A 22,808-nucleotide genomic window follows, 5' to 3' on the forward strand; every position below is an offset into this window, starting at 1 on the left:
CTGGGGCAAGGCAGCGGGGTGGCGGCGTGTGCTTGTGGGTGCCACAGGCACCCGGCGAGGTGCGGGGGCGCAGAGGCCTGGGTGGGAATGCCCGCCGCGAGCAAGGAGGTGTCCCTGTTCGTGTGAAACTGGTGCCGTGCCTGCACTTCCGAGAGGCTGTTAAATGGGAACGAGTTCGACCAAGAGCAGCGAGAGTGGTTCCAGGGTGGGGAAACCTGCCACGCTGGAGGAGACTGAAATCTTCAGCCTGCTGAGCACCCCTGAGGAAAGGTGGCGAGGTGGTTGGGTGGTGATATGTAAGTGCCTACGCGGGAACACTTGGGATAGCAGAGAGGTCTTTAATCTGCCAAAGACAGAATGAGAACGAAAGGACTGAAGCTAGACAAATTCAGTCTGGGAACATGTCTTCTATATGACAAAAAGGGTAATGAAACACTGAAACAATTCACATAAGGCAGTAATGGGTTTTGGACCTCTTTAAATTTTAGACCAGCAGTGGATGCCTTCCTAATTTCAATCATACGTAACTAATGTTTATATGTGTTTGGGGTTATTGAGAAAATGCTGTGGTGCGTTACACTCAAGATCGGACTAGGTGATCACAGAGCAGATGGCCAAAACGGTAACTCCAGGTTTTCAAATCTGTAAGCTTTACTTAGTTTCTTTTGCGCTCAAAGTTAGGCATATCACATCCCCGTCTGGATGTGATCCTGGGCAATATGCTCTAGGTGACCCTGCTTGAGCAGGGAGGTTGGACTAGATGATCTCCAGAGGTCCCTTCCAACCTAAACGATTCTGTGATATGCCTTCACCCTTATTCTCCTCTTCTTCTGCCTCCATTCTAGGCCTTGAAGCAGCAAGTATCTTGAAAAAAGTAGCATGTGCCAATGTAGTTCAAAGATGATCATAATGAAAACGTTTAGTAGTAAAAGGGAAGGTTGCAGGCAACTACATATTGCATATTTTCTGACTTACAATGCTTGACTTAGAATAATAACTTATTCTAATGAAGTATTTCACGGTGTTGGTAACATTCAAATTACAGAAATTCTTGACACAGAGAGAAGCCTCAGACATAAAATGTTTCTAGTTCACCTGGAAGTAGTTTGGGACCATGGGTAGCTTAGAAATAAGTGATCCCACAAAGACAAAACCTAGGTATTTGACATAAATTAGAAAGCTGTACCTGCAAGCTATTATTCAGTCACAGTGCCCTTTTGAAGTAAAGTGGCTACTGTAAATTGCATCGCAATTTTGCGAGGAAGAACTGGTTGGGAATCTCAATAAGCAACAAGAGTTCTAACTCAGTTTGTGACGTGTTACAGTCTGTAATCCTTTCTATCTGCGCCTTTTTGACAATATCAGACTCGAGAGAGAAAAGGATTTAGTCTTTGTTCATAAATCAAAATATAAAGATTCTGTAAACGTGTAAGAGTTAATGTAGATACAATTTTTTTTAATGGTTAGTATTGTTGTTTGTAATATTTTTGGCCCATCCTATATGCTTTATATCCCAGATCCTCAAGCTTATTTTCATTAAGGTCATATTTTACTTTCTCTGATTCTTTCTATGCTTCCTGTATTTCTCAGTCCATGAGAAAATATGTGCCCTTCATTATGCTGACTTCACTGGTTCTCATACTCTTTGCTCCTCTAAACTGCTCTAAAAATTCTTGTCCATCTGTGAAGCAAAGGTGGAGAGTTTCCCCTCTAGCAGGTCTAAACATAGCTGTCTTCTTTTTTCTACTCAGTGATCCTCTTTTTCATCTTCATATTTGTTCTTAAAATTTGCTGTTTCTTACTAGCTAATCTTTACTTGCTAATCTGTGCTGCTATTTATTCACATAATGAACTTACTCTGCAAAAATCTTTTAAAATTATGAAGTAGCTGTCATCTAACAAATCTATTATTATAAACCAAAGTACTTGTTCATAAAACAGAAAAACATATCAATTTTCTTATTACACTAAAAATTGATTTGACTTACTCACAATTTTTAGATTTGGGTTTTTTTTCTCTGGAAAAATTTAAACGTTGCATGAAACAAAAATCTGGAAAATCTGTTTTACAATTTCTAAATGGACTTACTAAAATGTTTTATTTTGATACAGTTTTGGTGGTTTTGTTTCATTCCACTGTTTGACTTTTTTTTTTTTACATTATGTTTTGATGTAATTCAATAATCAACAGGATAACATATGTGTTTGGATAACGTTCTGTCAACAAATCTCAACAAAAAGAATGTTTTTCCTTGAAACATTTAGATTTTGAGCAATCAGCTTTTTCTGGCAAAAAGCTACCCATCAGAAAGTTTTTACTCGTTCTAAAAATTGAAGATTTAGCCCGCTATTTTCACCATGCTAGTGATAAGAGCAAACCTTTTCAGCGTAAGGTACTTGATCACACATAGTGGGAAATTGAGGAAACAGCTGCTAGAAAGGGGAAATTAATTCTTAATCCTATTAGTTAATAGATGCCTTATTCCCAGATGTATCATTGTATGTCCTATTTTTACAGTATTTAATTGAGTTAATGTAATTGTGTGTTTTCACATTCTTACATTTTCAGCATGCAGTCTTCCGTGCGATGTATACAGATTGGCAAACCTCAGTATATCGCTATAGTCAGGAGTAGTGTGGTTAAAATAGAAGATCAGTGTAATTGATACAGTTATTGGTAAAGAATTTCAGAAAGAGCTCCTGCCTTTGGAAGTCACAGCTTTGGCCGCACAGGATAGCCTCAGGAAAGGATTCCAATAGCCTCCATGGAGTGAAGAGGTGCGGTCCGTATAAGTATACTCTTCATCAAAATATCCTTGTAGTATTGTCGAAGAGTTCACTGTCTCTAAAGTGACCATGTGATTAAGATTAAGTGTCGGGAGAATATATGAGCTATCAAATGTCTTGAGTAGATCATGTTCTAATACATAAAAGAATCCAGTTCCAGCCAGAGAATTAGGCGTTCATAATTTAACACAATGTGTACGCAGAACTCTGGAGAACAGGCGAGAGAAGATTCCAGCGACACACCGAGTTGCATTTTGTAGCTTGAAACAATGTACATTTTTAAGAGGCTTGTGTTCTATAGCAACAGTTGTCATTATGAGCCCTAGCATTTATGTGAGATTTAGTGTCGATATTTTTGAAATATATAGATTTTTTTGATAGAAAATATATTTGAGAGCAGAAGCACGACAAACTAAGAATATTAGCAAGTCTCTCTACAACCTCAGAAAGAAGGTATATAAGGTATAGGTGTATATATAGGTATATATATATAGGGGTGTGTGTGTGTATATAGGTGTATATATATAGGTATATAAGATATATACCTTTCTAATATTCTCACCAACTATGTTTGTGTTGTAGTTAAAAATAGGTGGAACAATATATTTCCTATAGTATTTCTATACAAACTATGGTTGTTTGAAATGTGTTAGTCTGTCATTTCTTTGTTGGTTGTTGTTATTTTTGTCTTATTTACCTTCAAAGCCAACCAGAATCAATATGAAAAGGACACTCTAACGCTTACCCATAACATTTATTTTCATAGGAAAAGGCACTTTGCATTAAAAAAAAGAGCAGCTTCAAGGTAACAGCAAGACATCAATTTTCTGTGTTAGAAATTAACATAATGTTTTACATAATGATCCTCTTTGCTGATCATTAAAATAACATAGTTACCTCGGCAACTGGAACATTTTGCAAATGTTATCTAGTGATGCATAACACATTCTAAAAATATATACAACAATATAAGGTATGAAGCATTATTGTTTGGGGAAAAATTTAAATATTTTTTCAATCAAAATACCTTCTTAGATTTTTATGAGAAAATTTCAGTTTCATCCAACTTTCTTTTTAATCAAAACTAATTTTATTTGCTCAAAATCTGAAGCCCTCATATTGCTTAATTTCCTGACAATAGAAAACAGTAATTGGTTTTCAATTACAACTTGAATTTTTCTTTAAATGTTTCACTGGACAATGTTTAGGATACAAAACGTATTTCTAAATCAAGGTTAATGATTGCATGCTTAAAAACCTTCAGAAAAATGGGGCACACCAAATATTTGAATAATGAATTAGATCTAGAGAGTTTACTGCTTTAAATCTAAATGTAACCATTTTCATTACCTCCCTCTTATCCTCTTCATGTCGGTACCCTTGTGAGTCTAGCCTAGATAACTGAAATGTAATGTAACTGAAATGAACAGTCGTTGACACTCTTGACCTCTTTTCTGTTTTCAAGTAAAAGTCGTTTAACCATGTTCACAGTTTGTTTTGACTGCCTTAAAGCTAATTTTTCTGTGTAAATGATTTACCTTTTTTTTTTTTTTTCCAGGACCTAGTTACCAACACAGCCTCTCCTGTTAAGAGAGGAAGATAACTCTCAGCTAGGTAAGTTGATTTGTATCCTCCAAACTCTTTTTCATTCTTCCTCGGTAATGAAACAGCTGCATTTCTGAAACACGTGCTCTATCTGCCGTTGCCCCTTGTTGGCTGTCCGTCCTTCTGTTGGGACTGTACTAAGGAATAGTCCCTTGTATTTGCTACAAGTTACAGTGAGGTAGTGTTAAAACAACTCCTTAGAATTCAGCTTAATTTTAAATGCCAAATGCAAATTCATACAAGTGTCATTTCCTTTTGAATTTGCCTTTTAAATTTAACTGATATTTACGATTTTTGAATTTACTACCATTTGAGATATCAAACACATCAATCTTTTTCGTCCTTCGTAAAGGTACATCTTTGTTCGGGCCCCCATTGCCACTCAAGGTTTCCAAAGTGAATCAAATCGTACTTTTTCTATGCCTTTTGAAAGCTGCTAACATAGATTTAATTTCAACGCGAAGGTATCCAAAGACTGCTGTGAAAGTAGTAAGTCTTTATGTATTTGAGCATTCTTCCATCCCTCATGTTTTAAATAAACACTTCAACACTTCTTTTGCTGTTGAAAAACTGGTGGCAACTTAGTTCAGAAAGAGGATCTGGGTACATTTGACTGGGCCTTGATATTCCTCCAATAGAGAGGATGGGATCTTTGTTATGGGAAGCAGGGGTGGACCTATGCTTGCACACCACTTTGAAAAACAACAGCAAATGTCTCACGTTAGGATTTAATTTTCATTGGAAAACATGGAACAATGAAGGCTAGGCTGTGAATACCTTTGATTTAAGAGAGTGGCAGCAGGAGACTGAAAGTACATTTGCATATTTCTCAGCAGCTGCAATTTCCATCACTGTGCTTGTATTTGAATGAAATTATTTTCTAGAGATAGACAACTTTAAAAGATTGGGGCCAGGGCCTTTCCTCAGGTTCTGACTGTGTCATTTGAGTCCTAGTACTGCTTTCCAGATCCCCAGTCCAAGTCAATGCCAGCTACAGCTGCCTGTCAGGATGATAGCCAGGCTTACATCTTTCCCACCTTTTATCCTTGTTTGTTTGCAGAGGAAACCGAAGTGTATGAGCAGGAAGACAACGGCAAGGTATTCATTTGGCCCCCTTAACGAGAATTGATGGAATAGGGTTTAAGTCAGTCACAGAGTCTGCCTACTCTACAGCACAGGTATAATTATCCAGGTGTGTCTGCAGAAGGCTTCACCATTCTAAGGGTATCCATATTTTTTTTCCTGAGCAGAGGAGAGGTTGGGATACAGGGCTGTGACTTAAAATCATAGTCTAGCACTAAAAGGTTTAAAGCCAATAATAAAGGTATTAATTACATCATCAAATTTTATAGCCATCGCTAAGACCTTTATCCTCTCTGACATCTAATGAAAGAGTGCATGCCGTCTGGGGCTGTGATTAGCTCACAAAAAGGAGAGATTACAGTATTAGCCATTACTGGGCAGATGGATCATTACATGGGATCTTAAGCCAAGAAATATTCTAAGTCACATTTGGAAGATACAGTATATGTAAATAAATCTTTAAATACCTATGGAGATTAACAAAGATCTCACTTTAAGGTGTGACAGCATACATACCAGAAAGTGGAATGAAAAATGTGTAGGACATTTGCATCTTTCCTCTGTTTAACAAAGGTCACTTGGTCAGGATGGATATGTCTAGACAAGAGTCTGTGGGCCGTAGGAATGCTGTGCATGAATATCCAATTTAGGAGGTTCCAAACTCAGGTGACTCGTCTGCTCATTGCTGTTTATCTAGTGTCATTCTTACTGTATTTTCCATATTTATTGATGCAGCTGTTGTTGGTATTTTTTAGGAGTACAAAAATAACAAGTACTGTAGGTTGTTTGTTTTGCTTACTTTTTAAAATTTGAGTGCAAAGCTAAAATGTTAAATATTGGAGCTGGAAATGTTAGGCTAGCATTTTAAAGAGTTGGACAAATGATGGATTTAGTCTGAATAACTAATTTTTACTTCACTAGAAAATTATTTATCTTTTCAGGAAAATTCCAACTAAAAGTCGTTACATTGTCTGCACTGCATAGTTTGACATTCGGCTCGTTTTTTACATGGCTGAGTCAGTTTGTTGGTCCCAGAACAACTCTCCCAAGTGATTTGCACTTTGACATTACATTGAAGGCAGTGCCACTAGTGTAGGAATCTATGCTTAGAATCTCCAAAAAAATGTATTTCACTCACATTCTTTGTTGCAAGTACGACACTACACCATTTGGAAAAAGAATGAATACAAAGCCGTTTAGAGAGAGTGCTAAATTGAGAACTATAATCGCTCCCAGTAGATGGTTGGATATGATGAAAGGGAGTGCAGATCTCTGGAAAGAAAGTTTTAAAATGACTCTAAATATGGTACTGTTATGGTATGGCATTTGTGTACTGTTCCATTGATTTCTGTACCTAATGTTTGCAACTTCAAACTTTCTTCTCTGCAAGCTCTGCTTGGAATGTCAGAGCTGAAGAGGATAAATTCTCCATCTGCCTGTAATAAAGGTTTTCTAGACCCTCTCTGCTCCCAGCGATGGTTGTGCAAACTCGTGACTGCTAAACTGCGTCAAAACGAGTTAAATAATTTAACACTGAACTCACACCAACACATCTAGGCAGTATTCCTGTACCTGCTTGAGTCAGAAAACACAGAATTCTGAAAGTCCTGCTGCTGGACCTGAAAGCGTATGGATGCAGAGATCACCTTTCCTCGAATCATGTCTACATGTGCAGGCTTAGATAAAAACATAGCAGGACCAAGAGAAATAAATCATGACGTGTAGCTTGCAGTCAAGTGGTGTGCCTCCAGTGTGACAAATTCACTCTGTAGATTTTTTTCTTTCACTGGTCTTGTCTGTTCCTGTCTTCTCTTCTCCTGCTTTCACTGTTCTTTTGTCAAACACACTTGTTACGTTTCTATGTCCCAGTTGCTACTTTTCCCGTTTGCTTTTTACCTTCAGTAGCAGTGTTTTCTTGTAGTCTTTGGCAGCTCTGTTGTGAAATGTACAGAATGCTTGTTTGCCTCCCGCAGCTCGCCTTTCCCACCTGTGTCTTGACTGTTACCAACTGATCACATCCAGCTTGCTCGAGTGGGTCACTTCTTTATTGTTCCAGAAATAGGCAGGTTTGTCATTTTGAAAAGTACCATTTTGGTGTATTACATGGAAATCAGTCAGTACTGGATATTACCTTTTAGGCCCTCTAACCAAATAATGCCCACACAGATACGGCTTAAATTGCTTACATGATGGAAATGTATTTGGGCAATATGAAATTTGGCCACACTGTAAACATTATTTTTAATGCTTAACATTGATGCTCAACATAAAAGTAAGGGAAAAGATGAAAAAACAGAAATAATGGTGAAACTGTCACATCATTCCATATCTGAAAGTTTGCATTAACAGTCTAATGACTTTTTATCAGAAGGACTAAGGTTTTTAATCCTACATAGAGTTCTTGTTGTGATTGTTTTTCTAGCAGTGGCCTAGTTGTACATGCTTTAGAGAAATCCTGGGGATAAAGCACACTTCATATTAGTTTAGAAGTATTTCTTGCTGCTGATTGAAGATTTTAAATAGAAAACAAAAGTTAGAAATGTCAGGACTGGGCAACAGAACTGTTGCACGCTGCAGCTAGGCTGACACCCTTAGTGTAAAAGCCTGTCAGTTCAAAAATAGAAACTTGTTCCACCCATGGATTAACTTTGTATCTAATCCACTAATGTTCTGTGCCACATGGCACGCTACCCACACACAAATTACACATGGACTAATACAGATATATGAATTAACGTTACACAGTAGTTATTTGCCATCCATTTTTAACATAGTTCTATGCTGAAGCTAATCTGGAAGAAGTGTGCAAACCTCTTTTAAACACATAATATCAGTCAGTTATTTGCACACTAATATTTATGGCGATATACAAATACAGCAAACTAAATATTGTCCATGGTTCAAGCCAGTGATCCATGTGGGTCGGTTAATTGATTCTGCAGAATTGTCTCTGTTGACTTCAGTAGACAATGTGTTATTCTTCATTTGCTTTTACGAAACTTAAAGTCTCACATGTTGATTCACATGCCCAATTTATCTCTAAAATTACTTATCTAACATTCATGAGAGACAACTCCTACTTTAGGGAGTATTCTGAAATGCGATTCTCCCTGTGTATTTGAAGTATTGAAACTTACATGAAATTATAAAAAGTTGCAATTAATTTTAAAATCTTTGATTAGCTCAGCAGAAGACAGATTCCTCCGAGGCATTATCTGTTGCATAAGAATAAGGCAAATCCAATGTTTAGCACTCCTGTGCAAACGTCAATCCAGTCTTGCTGTTCCATGCAAACTGCAGTTGAAATCCAATTGCTAGCATTATAATTAAGATGAAATTACTTTCTAGCAATTTTGCTATTTATTGTAGTTAAATAAATAAAGAGTAGCTTCAAGTCACTATCGTGTGTGTGTGTTGTTTTTTTTTTAACTACCACAATCTATAGATTGGCTCTTTGGGATTGGCCAAATGCAGCTGGGGGAGAAAGGAAGGGATGTGTGAAAAAGTATCTGTAAGCAATATTTGCACTTTCTCATTCCACCACAGTCAGGCCATAAATGGATCATTAACGGAAGTTAGAATAGCCTAGTGTATTCATAAAATACACTAGATAAAAAGCACTCTGAAATCACTAACTTCAAACTTGTTTTTTCTCTACCTTTCAGGTTTTTGCAAGAGTGCAGCATCATTGCTCTTGCTGTTACGGCTTGCTTGTTTTTAAGGAACAGACAGTATATGTAGTTATTTGCTTAATGGAAAACGTACCTACAAACAGCTAAAAGTGATTACATTAATTTTATAAACAAATGCAAGATACAGAAGGTCCAGTAAGCTAAATATTAGCCTTACAGTTAGACAGTGTCTTGCTGTATTTAAGTTATGTTGTTAATTAAATCATAGAAATGATATAAATAAAAATGCAAGTTCAAATTGTGCTTTTTCAAAAATCATCCAGAACGGGGTAAATGAAGTTGTCTTTGAACAAACAGTATGCCAAAATCTGTCCTCCACAAATCATTGAAATTACACCAGATCCTGAAAGGAAATACATGACTGTTCTGTATTAAGTTATACAATGAAATACAAAAGTTATGATACTTTAAGCAGTACTTCTTTTCTATGAAACTTTAAGCAGTACTTCTTTTACTTTTAATTTTTAAAAAGTAGCCTGTTTCCTTATACTTTTTGCCCCAGCCTTTAGCCAGCTATGACAGTATAGGTTCCAGTTCATGCAAAACCAGTTGCAAGACAGGGGATTTATTTGCCTGTCTCTATCATTTACAAATTTACTACAACTGGCAATCCTTCTTATCCACCATAAAAGAAAGAATGACACCATTTTCTCCCTTAACTATTTCCCAAGATAATATATTCCAGCACAGGAGCATACTTTTAATTTTACAGAAAATTAAACATGCAAGAGTATAGGTTTGCCATTCACTCAAAGGGAAATATGATGACTAGGATTTATCTCATCTATCATAGACATCTACATATAACGTTGGCACAAATTGCCTCTGAAGGTGCCTATTTCTCTCCATTGATTATAAAGGGTACCAAGGATGACTAGTTTGGACAACTGTATTTTTGATATGTGAATTAGGTGAGACAGATAGTTTGATCAGGCAGGACTTAAGCGTGGCTTATTTCAACTACATAAGCAAAACTACTTTTTGTTAGGAAAACTAACGTAAGTAAATTGAGTACATTCTGGTCCGAAAATAGAGGAATGATTAAGGCAAGTCAAATGCTAGCCTTGAACTACTAGTCTGTGCCCTTAAAAGAACTGTAACTCAAAAGCATATATTTCTTCTTTAAATACTGACAATTCGCAACGTATTGAGATGAGACTAATTTTATACATACACTCTAACAATATAAATTTTAAATAATTTAATTATACCTAGTGCCAGCCACCAATGTAACATCAGAGGGAATTCAGACATAACTGGAAGGAGAGGAAAAGAACTGTAAGGTTTTAAACATTAAGAAGGAAGATACGCAAATATTACATTATATTGTAAAATATCTACTTAGTTATATTTTATAAATGATGTACTTTACCTTTACTGAAATTACAAACTCCTGTTTAGGTCCTGATCATTCATGACAAATTGTGCTTAATCTTTTAAGATGAACTCTTTAGTGGTCTCTAGCATAAGCTCTCATGGGAGCTGGGGAATCCCTTTCTACCTAAACTGCTAAAACAGAAGTGCACAAAGCATTAAAAAGGACAGATGAATTATTATGTAGTAGGGAGGAAGCCCTAATTGGTCAGTGATACCTTTCCTATTCCTGAATTCTAGAGTAAGAATACTAATCTTATTGTTACAGGAGAAAAAGGTCCCCCCACAGCTCTGGCATGGATAGAGTTAAAATATATTTCCTAGTCAGCCATGGCAGCATTCTGTTAAACAGCAGGAGAGGAGGGGAAAGTTACTAGGTGCTGGCAAAAATTGATGATGAGGCTTGTTTACAGCAGCCAAATTTTTTTTCCCTCTGGGAAAAGAGGAAGAGTTTCAGAAAAAAAGTGCTTCAATAGGTAAAATGCTTTATTTTCCTCAATGAGATTTAGTTGGAGTGTTCTAACTTAAACTTGAATTGGCTTTGCTGAAGCAAGCCTCATTTTCACTCCCAACTGCAGGTAAGGTATTTTGAGTGGGTGTTAAAGTGTCAGGACATGGACGACTATTAATTCCTTTTAGAGAAGAACATGCCTCTCAAATGTTGAAGTTGTATCTAGGCTGGATCTTTTAGACATTAACTGTCATATTGCAAACTAAAGCTCTTAAGTTTTTATAAGAAAATTATGTTTTTTTAATTCTACAACAAAGAGTAGGGTTTTAAATGGCAGGATTTAAACATGTGCATGAGTCAAATGGAGGGAAAACTGAGATACATTAAGTTTATTTGAGAAAAATGGTAAGGTTACTCCAGTAATATAGTAGGTGAATTGTAGATGATTGGTCCCTTATATGCAATATATTGTGCATATATTTAGCAGTAAACCTACTTACCAGCTGAAGTTATGATGATATGAATAACAGTAACTGTTACAGCATAATCCCAAACCCACTCTTCCACAACCAGGGCAAACAGCAGACCACAAATGAAGAAAGTTATTTCCAATGATATTAGAAGAACTGTAAATGAAAATAGGGTATTCACACCAAGCACAGCTTCAAGATGCTTATTCTCATATTGAGAAGTAATGGCACTAGGAAGTTTTAAATCTCTTGAGATAAAGTAGGTTATTTTTAACAAGATCAAATATTACACTGATGTTCTCATTATAAAGCTGGTTTCTAGATTTACCACAGAAATCTGCAAGGGCTGTATCCTGATTTGCTTTAAAATATTTCCTATTTTTTGTAAAAACAAGAGGATTACCAGGATGATGATCAGTGCTGTACATATAACCTAGAGGAGAAGTGGCATGGAAACGTTACTTAAGAGCCCATCCACACTCTGTGAATATGACATAAATAGGTATGGCTGATATTGACCTAGGTCAGTTTTCGCTCTTCCAAAACATAATTGTGTGGTTAAGGGGTTATGCACAGGAAGAAACTTCATCGTGTTCTCCCTGCCCCTTTCATTGGATCATATATATATGTATGTATGTGTATATTCTGGAAGGAGAGGGGGATAAGGAAATGATGTGAAGGAGTGAGTGCAGAAAAGACGTGCAAGGGGGAAATGGAGCAGAAAACCTACAAGGTGAGCCTACGTCATCCATATGGGTCTCATGCTATAGAAAATCAGAAGTCTGGCTTTCCTCAGCGCTGCTAGCATAGTTGGCACAACTACCGTACTGTCACTGTCTTGTGCCTGACATTTAGGCACTATCTCCATGTTATGTTAAACCATGAATGGGGATTACCTGCAAAGCGATAATACCTAAATTACACTGCCAAAAGAGACTATGACTATGTATAGTATCTGGTCAACCAAGTTCTTTCTCTCAGTGATGAAACAGCCCAATTTCTATCCCCACTTCCACACCTTTTCTGGACTATAATGAGCCTTACTGTGCCATCAGCCTGTAACGACAGCCTCACGTTGATGCTGGGCATAATTCTGGACAAGTTATGGCACAGTCAAGCCATGCCTCCTTACAGTCTAGAAAGACATAGAGCAGCTAAACTGGGAAGGATGAGAAACGCCATTAAAGTATTTTGTGAAGTGTGTTCTTTGACAATGCAATAGACAGGTGCTTAGCTTTCAGTTTGTTTCCTTGCTAGTATGGGTAACGAAATCAACCACTTTTAGGGTAAAATTTGACTATTTGGTCAAAAGGATTGATTATGCTAGGTGGCTGTCTGAGATAGCAGGGGACTGAATGGAAGACATGTAAGGTCCCATTTTAGCTATAGTCCTGAATTCTTGTCATCAACAGCTTATATAACAGACCATAACTGTGCCTTTTTAATTCATAGAATTTTCAACATAAATACATTTTGTTCTTCTTTTTAAAATAAAGGCATATAAAAGTCACATACTGAATTATTTATTTTTCAACTGTTGCAGTAATATGATACTTAAGATTACTTCAGCTAAGAGTAGAGAGAACATTATTATTTTTTCACTGTATTTAATTTATACATTTGGCAACAGTTTGTGCATTTTTCTTCATAGAGTCAGTCAGTTAGTTCTTACTGTTCTTTATGTGGATCTTTCACCTAGCAGTTTAAAAAAAAAGTAAGAAATAAGAAACAGATAACTAAGAAACCACAGGAGGTGAGGAAATTAGAAGACACTTTAAAAAATGTAATGCTTGACAATGCATTTGATTACTGTTTTTTAGTTTATTAGCTTTCATGATGATAGTGTCCCTTTAAATTTTGCCAATAATTTTATAATTTAGTGATTATTCTTAGTGCAGACAGATAATCTACAAACTTTCTACAAAATTGGGCCAGTAACAATACCTCAGTTCTGACCTGAGATTTCCATTTTTATCTGGAAGTTATCTTTTAAAGACATAATTCTATTTTTCACAGGCATGTGAGACCCTTGAGTAAGCTAAGTCTCAGTTGCAACATCATGTAGAGACCTTACTTATATCTTGGTGTCCACTGACTTTAAACAGCTCCTATTGTGCTTTGCTATTTCACATTATCAGGTGGAGAGAAAGGAGGATGCAATACTAACCAGATGCATGATCTAGTTACTGTTTTCAGCAAGTTGTAAATATGCTGCATCAAACCATCAGGTATAATTTTGAAAAAAAAATCATTTTGAGATACAGTAATTGCATTAAGGCCCTGAAAAGTAATTCTAATAGAATATGATTTTTTTTTTCCATTGCTACAGCTGAAATGTTCCTTTTTCATCTGAAAGCAGTAAAAATATCCATGCATTTTTATTCCTCTTTTTTCACCTGATGTTCTAGACAATTATCTTTGAGCAGTTTTAATTCCAGATGATGTGGTCTGCCTTTGTGAAATAGGTTACAGATCTGGTAAAGCTTCATTTATGCATATAATTTTTTAGGGATGACAGTTTTTCAAAAAAAGAGAATATATTTTAAAGGCTTCAGACAAAAATGCGGGAATTTGTATTAGGAACTACAATCAAACCCTGACATTTTAATGCCAACTATATTCAGGCATTGCCAAAGCAAATTTTTATTAGTGGAATATGACGTATTATTTATGGCATCACATAAGATTCTGGATACAACATGGGTCATAAAAAATTTACTGCAATATGAATTTAAATTTTACAACTTTGTGGAGAAACTTTACAGAGAACAGGTAATTGTTTCATAATGAAAGTGAAGCATCTTGGTAGAGCAGCACATTTTCTTCACAATGACGCAAAATTAAAAGAGCAACACAAGGAAGTGCCTAAGAATTGCTAGAACGATAAGTGGCAGTACCTAAATGAGAAGTGCATGGAGTATGAATAAACTTTAAATGCAGTACAGTCAAAATACTGAAAACATTAGCATTACTGAAAAGGCTTTAAAATACTATCCATGAGGAATAAAAGTTTACATCCAGAAAAATAAGCTTAAACGGAGAGAAACAGAGAAACAAATTACCTAAATAGTATGGGTCAATCCAGGAGGGATTTGTCTTGAAATCAAAAGGTGCCAAACCATCCAACATTTTAATTCTGTGGAAATATAATGAATAAGTTTAACCAAAAATTTTCAATAGGGTCTTAATAGTCGTATAACGTGTTTTTTAGAATAAGTTTTCAAATGGAGTATTCTGGGCTTTTACAAGCTTTCTACATTCCATTATTTGTCATAGTCTTGCCCCTGCATGCGGTACCTATAATCTCCACTTTTATTTAAGACGTGTCTGGCACTATACATGCTAATCAGTAACTTCCTAAGGGAAGATAATTTGTCTTTTTTATTGACTATAAAATCTTTTCTTTTCTTCTTTCACATCATCTTTTCTCTTACATTCATTTATTCAAGCAGTGCAAGTGCAAGGAACCAGCATTTCATAGTAATTTTGAGTAGGCATTTGCTAATTTGTGCATTTAAATGAAGGTTCAGTTGCAACAATTTAGCTGAGTTTGAAAGTACGCTCATGGAATAACTGAGACAGGGTGCTTGCCATCTGGATGCCTTCTCTATTGCACTACAGAATCATAATTCTATCTATTACATCCAGTTGTATTATGCAATCATATTAGACTAAAGCAAAGAAATCTTACCTGAATGCTGCAAAGCAGACAGATAGGACCACATAGTACACAGCATAGAAAACTACCATGCATATCAACAGGTTCACCAGCACTACCTATAAAAGGGAAAAGCAGAGTAAAACCTAGTATCGTATTTGGGTTAGGTAACTAATAGTCAGAAAATAATATCAGATTTCTATCATATCATAATTTGAAAAAGCATTTAGCAAATAAAGTGTTTAGATAGAATTTTTGCTGTTGCTGATTACATAAAAGTTGGTAAAAGTAGATTTCAGCTCCTAATGTGTTGTTATAATACACAGTTCTTTGGGTCTACTGTATACCCACTACTTAGCTATTGAACTGATATGCCTTCTGAATGTTCATCGAGAAGCATCATTCTTGGCAGTTATTACATGGTAGGACTTGAGAGTTTAAGATTGTCCGGATGCTTAACTAAAAAGCCTCAGTATTAGCTTTTGAGAAATGCCCACCCTGTAATTACGTTGAAACTGTATAGAAATAAAATACAGAAAATTGTAAAGCAGTAATTAAGTCTCCCAGCTTTTAGAAAACAAACTTACTTCCAAAGGGAAGGGTATAGTCAACTTCTTAAGTGGGTAATGACTATTAAAAGCTGATATAAATTGCTGAAAGCTATTAAATATTTTTTAAAGTTCAATTGTTTGTTAATTTATTCTAAATAAATTCCAACTCTAAATTGAAAAAGTACTCGTCAAATATGAGATTCCGGAAGCAATCATTGGCTAATGATCAAAGCTCGGTCTCTTCTAGGAAAGGAGATGCATAATATAGAGAATTATACTAAGACGTTACATTTCCTAAGCTACTTGGTATCATTACTTCTTTCATTCTATTTCAGTGTCTTAATTTTGAAAATGATGATTTAGAAACAATGCATCCAGAGGAAAAAACTGTGAGACTTAACATGGTAATGTTTATAAAATGCCTTGAGATCCTTTCACGTAAAGCATAATTCACATATCTCTGATTATCTAAGTTGGCTTTCTGAATTACGCAGGCCCTAAGACATATATTTATTCCAACAGGTGTAATGTAAAATTGTATTTTGAAAGTTAATATGTTTTGATAATAATAATAGAGTTTTGTTAATGCCTAACACTTTAATTTCTGGTTTTCTGTGATAATATAATGACATTCAAGACATTTATTTGGACTTTAATTTTTTAAAAGCAAACCCTCAGTACTAGGGATCCCTCAGTACTAGGAATTCCTCAGTACTAGGCATCTCTGTGCATCTACTAGGGATCCATCAGTACTAGGCATCTCTATCCATCAAACTGGAGCAACTGCTTTAATGTGTTGTGTGCTTACTTACAACAAGAACAAGAAATCGAAGAGGTTTACTAAAGTCTGGTAGAATAGTCAGTAAAACCAGTATTTTTTTCTTTTCTGTAGACTCTGATTCTGTCTTATATGTTCTCACTCTAGATAGTACTTTATCATGCCATATTTCTCCTTTCCTCTTTCTTAACTTCTTTTGTCTTTCCTCTGTCATTGCCATTTTTTAATGCCTGCCCCATTCTTTACTGCCTCATTCTCTTCTCTGTTTATATCTTGCATCCTATATTTTCTGCTCTTTACTTTCCTCAGTAAGAATATAGATAAGATGTGACCATGAGAAAGGCAATGACTCCAAAAAGAATTGCTACCAGTTTCATGTAGTGCATCTTTAATTTTGTGCCGCATTCAGCTTTACTCTGGAAGGATATGTGGCTAAATCACTTCCATATTTTGCTTTTTGATATTAAAGCATTTCAGTTTCTTTTTTAAGAGTAGACTATTGTTTGAATTCTTAGTCCATGTACAGCATATGTAATTATTAAAAAATTTCTTGCCCTTTCTTCAGATTGGCTATCAATTAGCTGAAACTGCCAGTATTTTACCTGACTCATCTGGTAAGATCTGCATATATCTCCAACCTAATCCATTATAGTTTTTATTGGAAATGCAGTGTTGACAGTAGTATTCCAGCATCAATTTTGAACAAAATTTTTGACCATCTAGGTTGAGGCTTGTGTGTTAGGTTTTACCTAGTCTACTTAGGGTATAAATACCATGAGAAATTCATCCTATTCACTCATGCCCAGCGTTCCCTCTTGGATTGCTTCCTGTACTCTTAAGGACCAGGAAACTACTGCAGAATACTCATTCCTATGGAAAGATCTTTTGCCACTCATCATAGTCATCTATATGTTTGTTGCTTTGCATCATCTTCCATAGATCTTCCACTCTTCCTCTGTTATTATTTTTCTTTAATCCTCCATTATTTGCCTGAGTATTCTTCTTAGGCTTACATTTTATCCGGCTATTCTTTTCACATATATTTCTTTCCTTGAAGCTGCTAGCATGTAAGATGTGTTGTATTTCACAGTATATTTTTTATGATCCTATACACCCTCATTTTAGCTGGAGTGTCTGTTAGTATAAAATCTAAAGGTGTGCTGAAAAAATGGTATCTTATACCACAATGATATTTTCTTACTAGCTGTTTTTTCACAATTCCATATACATGAGGCTCAGCAGAACTAAAAATGTAGTAAGAAGTCCTCTTTCACTGTATTTTGGTCTTTTCAAACATAGCTCATAGAGAACAGTAATAAGTATCATTTCTCTTTGTAGTAATCTTCTTCAGTAAAGGACACCACATGGACAGTTAATCAACATCAGCATCCCCCACAGCAGAAATGATGCTATTATCCCAATGGCCTTCGGTAGGATCGTTGGGATCATTCCAGTCTCCTGATCTAGACAGTCTAGTGCCTCAGTTACCAAAAGTTCTTTAGCAGAACCATTCCAGCTTCAGCTTTTATATGTCTCTCCCTAATATTCTGCTTCAAAGTAAAAGCCAAGTGGCAGAAAATTAATGTTTTCTCAAGAATCCAGTAGTTTGGTTTCTATAGCCCTCACTCAAGATGTCAGTGTCCTGGGTTTCATAACTTCTCCTGCCAGAAGAATTCAAACTTACATCATCTACTTGCAGAGAAAAATGCTGTATCCCAGATACAGTAAGTTACATGGAAGGGGAAGGAGAAGCAAGTTAAGCATGGCCAACCTTTCTCTTGATTTAGTTTCTCTTTGTTTGAAATAATTAGAGAATCATGAAGAGGTAAAGAGAATGATTATCTTATTCTGTGGATTGATCACTCAGCTGGTAAGAGAGGAGACCTGGGTTCCAGAGCATGTTCAAAAGACTGTTCATCTTAAACAGTTTATGTATAAAATATTATAAATATATTTTATGTGGGTTATTTACAGGTAATAATTCCAATGGAAATTATCATATTTACATGTTCTTTTTTCTGCAATGGATGTTATAATCATGGTCTAGATATTAAATACTGCCACAGAAAGTGTTGCTATATGAAACACTTGCGGTAACACAATATAAATCGACCATTCTGATCTGAAATCCATTCAGGCCAATACTCTCAATATTGTGTAAGGTCGGTGCCAGTACTCTCAATTTGTGTGAGGTCAGTACCTCACAACAGCTTAAACTGAGGGAAATAGTAAAGGATACGGGAAGTAGAGACTCCTGGCTTCCAGCATTATGTGTTTTAAAGCCTTTTTGAGGCAAAGATTGCATCCACATCACTGCATTTGATAGACCTTGGTTGGACTGTCTTCCACTAATGGTTCAACTGTGAAAATAAGTGCCACAATTTAATTCTGGGTATTGAAAGAAAGTACTTTATAGGATTTTTTTAAACCTTCTACATAGTTTATTAAACCTACTGCCGTTTTAATAACATGTAGAATGCCCTTTTGTGCTTATATTATCAGAAATAGTGAATAATTTGTTCCCTACTTATGTTTTCTGTGTTACTGCTGATTATTTCTACCTCCATCATGTCTTACTCAAACACTTCTTTTCTAGCCTGTTTAAATCTCTCCAAATATGACATGCATCCCATACTAGTGATTGCCGTTGTTGTTTTTCTTTGCACTTTTTCTAGTTCCATATTTTCTCTCTGAAAAGAGATGACTGGAATTGCAAACCAACATTCTCATTTATTAACTGTTTTAAAATTTTGCTGAAGCACACCATATGATTTAGACTGAAAATGGCAGTGGCAGTTTTGCATTGTCTTAATAGCGATGTCATGTTGCAATAGTTATATAAAGGGAGCATAATTACTGTAATTCTATTATCAACTAAATACATTTGCATCTGCAAATATGGGTCCTACACCTGCAAATCTTTGTGTGCATCCTGCAAGATTCCATGCTAAATTTCCGCTGAGGTCAGTGGAACTGAGCTGACGACAATTGCATTTGAAGTCTTGACATTTTACAGGAATTCTTGTCCATGTTTATCAAAAATAGATTTCAAATGGCAAAATGAAGACTGAGATAATGAAATATTCAAAAAAAAATTAATTCAGAAGCAAATTTACGAAAAGCAGCTCAGCATAAAAGGAGTTATAGAATATAGGGAACTGGGTACAATTTTTCACTGTATCAGGATGGCAAGCAGAAATTGTAGACTGCATATAGTGGAGCTTTATATCAAAGCCGAGGAAGCCGATGTTTGTGTCTTTGAGTGGTGATACCATATTTACAACTGGAATAAATTTAAGAAAAAATAAGTAAGAACTGATAGGACTGATTTGTGAAGAAGAGCGTGTAAGTTGGTTGCACAGACCAAGGCAAGGATAATAATAATTGCATATTCATAACAAGAAAGGAAGAGGAATTATTTGGAGAACAGTTAAAACTAATGGAAGCAAACAAGGAAAACCAATGTTTCAAAAATCATTTCCATTTTGCAAAGTTTGAAAGAGATTTGATCTTTTTATTTATTTACTATTCAATAATTCTTATCAACATCCATTACTGAGTAGTTCCATGCCCTCATCATGGCTGGGAATTTTGAAGATAATGTTGGGTAATGTTCTTGACAAATGATTCAAAGTTGCTAAATTAAAAAAAATTAAAATAAAATAAAAGATACAGAGTAAGTTTTTTAAAAAATACTCATTTTCAAATAAAGCTAGATTTCCAGCCAAGACTGGAGTAAAAAATGTAATACTTAAGCCAGTTCTAAAGTGTAATTTTCCTTTATGATTTAGTTTGTTATATACTGGCAACAGCTGCCCGCCAAACACTATTGAAAAGAGAGCCTTTATTCAAGGACGCAGTCACTCTGAAAAGGGCTACAGATGGACAACTCATGCTTGCTCATTTTTATGAGGTGCTCTTGCAATGCTGTGATACACAGTAAGCTCTTAAGGCTCTGATTTTTAAGGTGGAAGAATATGAGTAGGAATAAGAACTATTACCTCTAAATACAGCATTGGGAAGATAAAGTGGCATTCAATTTTGACTCTTTTTAAGGTATGTATGTTAAGAAATGAAGATGGTGCAGAGAAGAGCCACAAAAGAGAGTTGATGGCTAGAAGTTTCTTTTTTCCGCTAACACTACAGCTCTAAAGAGGTCAATCTGTTTAGCTCTAGGGACTGCTTTGATTATGATGGATAATTACCTTCACAGGCAGAAAATACCAGGTACTTAAGGGCTCTTTAACCTATCAGAAAAGCCACAAGAGGTAAATGACGGGAAGTTATAGCTACACAAATTCAAAAGATAACTAAAAGACATTTTTAACAGTGAAGGCAATTAGCCGGTGGAACAAACTACCTTTGGAAATAACAGATTCTTCAAAGCAACACCAGATGCCTCTCTGAATGAGGCTTCTCTCCAGTATATCAAGTGTTCACTTCTGGCCTTCGTTCTTTGAATGGTTGAATGTAGATAATACATTTACAGAACTGTCCTATCCTGTTAGAAGTACGAGCCCTCTGAATTTAGCAAATTACTATTGCATAATTTTTATACTGCTGATTACTGAGAAATAAAAGTGCATCACGGCATCCATTTCCTAGAACTGCAAGGGGCTTTGGTTTCCGTTGCGATAGGAGAGAAATCCATCATGCCTGTACAAATTGATATTTGTCAGTATGTAAATGTTCAGTACAGTCTTATTCTACTTTTCTTTCCCTATGTCAAAACAGAACAAAAAATTAGGAATGCTTAATCTTTCTTCAACCAGTTTGGTCTGAGAGATAAATACAGCTTTCCTATTTCTACTTTTTTTTGTCTTACTCTAAATGAAAATTGGTCAAATAACCCATTTGATTGATTCTTTTCCACACTATACTTTATGGCCACTTTAACGTTCATTGACTGCAATGTCGTGTGCAAGTCTAGTAGCCATACTACACTTCCTCCATCCCCCCACCCCCTGGAAGTGCCTCTAAACATTGGAAGTTTAATCTTTGCCACATTTTTGGTAGGAATCATTTTCATTCCATTTTTCTAAACAGATACACATTTCATGGAATTCTCCTTTATCTGCTGCCCCTCCTTTAAGTCTTACCTACTCTAGATGTAGATTTGTACTATAATGAAGATGATGAGAGGGAACTGAAGTGAAAATAACAGACCTGAAAGAAAGCTGTGAGCTGATGACCTGTTGACTTCTAATTCTTGTAGGTGAATTCCTGGCCTCCCTTGAAGTCAGTGGCAAACTTTCACTGACTTCGAAAGACCAGGATTTTTCCCTTTGTACCCAGAATATTCTTAGGTCCTGTCTTAGGGATGTAGTTAAGTATTAGCTATAACATGCTTTGCTTAGTCCAGTAAGCTAAAGAAATGCATGCAACCCAGTGCTGAGAATATGCTGGTAAAAGAACAATATGAAAATAATAAAACTTTTGAAATTTTTCCAGTTATATCCTTCTTCATTTTTATTTGACCTTTCCCTTGAAATTTAAATGTATATTTTTTTTTAATTTCAAAATACATTTAATATTCCCTTCTTTTATCTTTCTAACCCCTCAAATATTTCAGTGTGGAAAACACAAATTAAAAACTACAGGGTAATCTATTACATACTAGAATAACTTAAGGAAAGAATTTTAGGACTACACTGTTGTCCTCAAATTTAGGATTTTATTAAGCACTTCTAAGAATTAAATCTCATACATGGAACTACATTATATATTTTGAAATCCTTTCTGTAAGATATACACTGCACTACTTAACTACCAACACTTTAGTAAGAGGTGCCTTTTTATTTCATTATTTAGGAAGAGAACACTGAAGAATGCTTTGTAAGAATGAATGCAACTGCTTTTTCAAGATCCACAGTAGCTGTCTAATAGCTAAATACTATGACATACAATGCTATACAAACTCAATTCCCTTTACCTTGGTTTCAGCAGTTTTGACCTTGAGAGCCATGGACACATGATGAGTAAAGGAAGTGATGTTGCTATATTCCTTATGCCAGTATCAGCATGAAGAAGCAGCTGTTTTTCACCCAAAAAGCACTCTTGTAGGTGAGCATAGGACAGAGCGAGGCAAGTTTATTGGATTAAACTGAATTGAGACAGAAGCCATCTGCGAGCCAACTGTAAGCCGCTAAAGACCAAACAGAAAATCCTGCCAGCTCATTAAATGTTCATACTTTGGTTAACTACGGTTTGCCAAAGCGTGGCTATAATATAACTTGACCATTCAGAGACAAGACTGTGAATAATATTTTCTCCCTTTTTTTTGCTTTTTGCAGCATTCATTTGATCACAGTTCCTTAGGTTATTATATTTTCCTGCTTTTAATTAGTTTTACAATTCCT

The 22,808-nt window shown here is 35.6% G+C and overlaps 1 protein-coding gene and 1 long non-coding RNA gene across 2 annotated transcripts; one reads left to right on the forward strand and one right to left on the reverse strand.

The window, feature by feature from the left end:
• Nucleotides 1-60: 60 nt before the first annotated feature.
• LOC138066572 (uncharacterized) lies at nt 61-5,767 on the forward strand. Its single transcript, XR_011139884.1, has 5 exons — nt 61-296; nt 2,570-2,778; nt 3,554-3,592; nt 4,346-4,401; nt 5,453-5,767. It is a non-coding gene; the product is annotated as an uncharacterized lncRNA (long non-coding RNA).
• A 3,648-nt stretch (nt 5,768-9,415) lies between these two features.
• On the reverse strand, nt 9,416-22,414 carry TMEM244 (transmembrane protein 244). Its single transcript, XM_009688799.2, has 6 exons — nt 22,382-22,414; nt 15,154-15,239; nt 14,525-14,598; nt 11,493-11,618; nt 10,379-10,423; nt 9,416-9,510 (listed from the first exon to the last, which is right to left on the reverse strand). The coding sequence occupies exons 1-6, from the start codon at nt 22,412-22,414 to the stop codon at nt 9,416-9,418; spliced, it is 459 nt and encodes a 152-aa protein (XP_009687094.2).
• Nucleotides 22,415-22,808: the final 394 nt, after the last annotated feature.

The sequence above is a fragment of the Struthio camelus genome, chromosome 3 (assembly GCF_040807025.1).
Source record: "Struthio camelus isolate bStrCam1 chromosome 3, bStrCam1.hap1, whole genome shotgun sequence".
NCBI classification, from domain to species: Eukaryota; Metazoa; Chordata; class Aves; order Struthioniformes; family Struthionidae; genus Struthio; species Struthio camelus.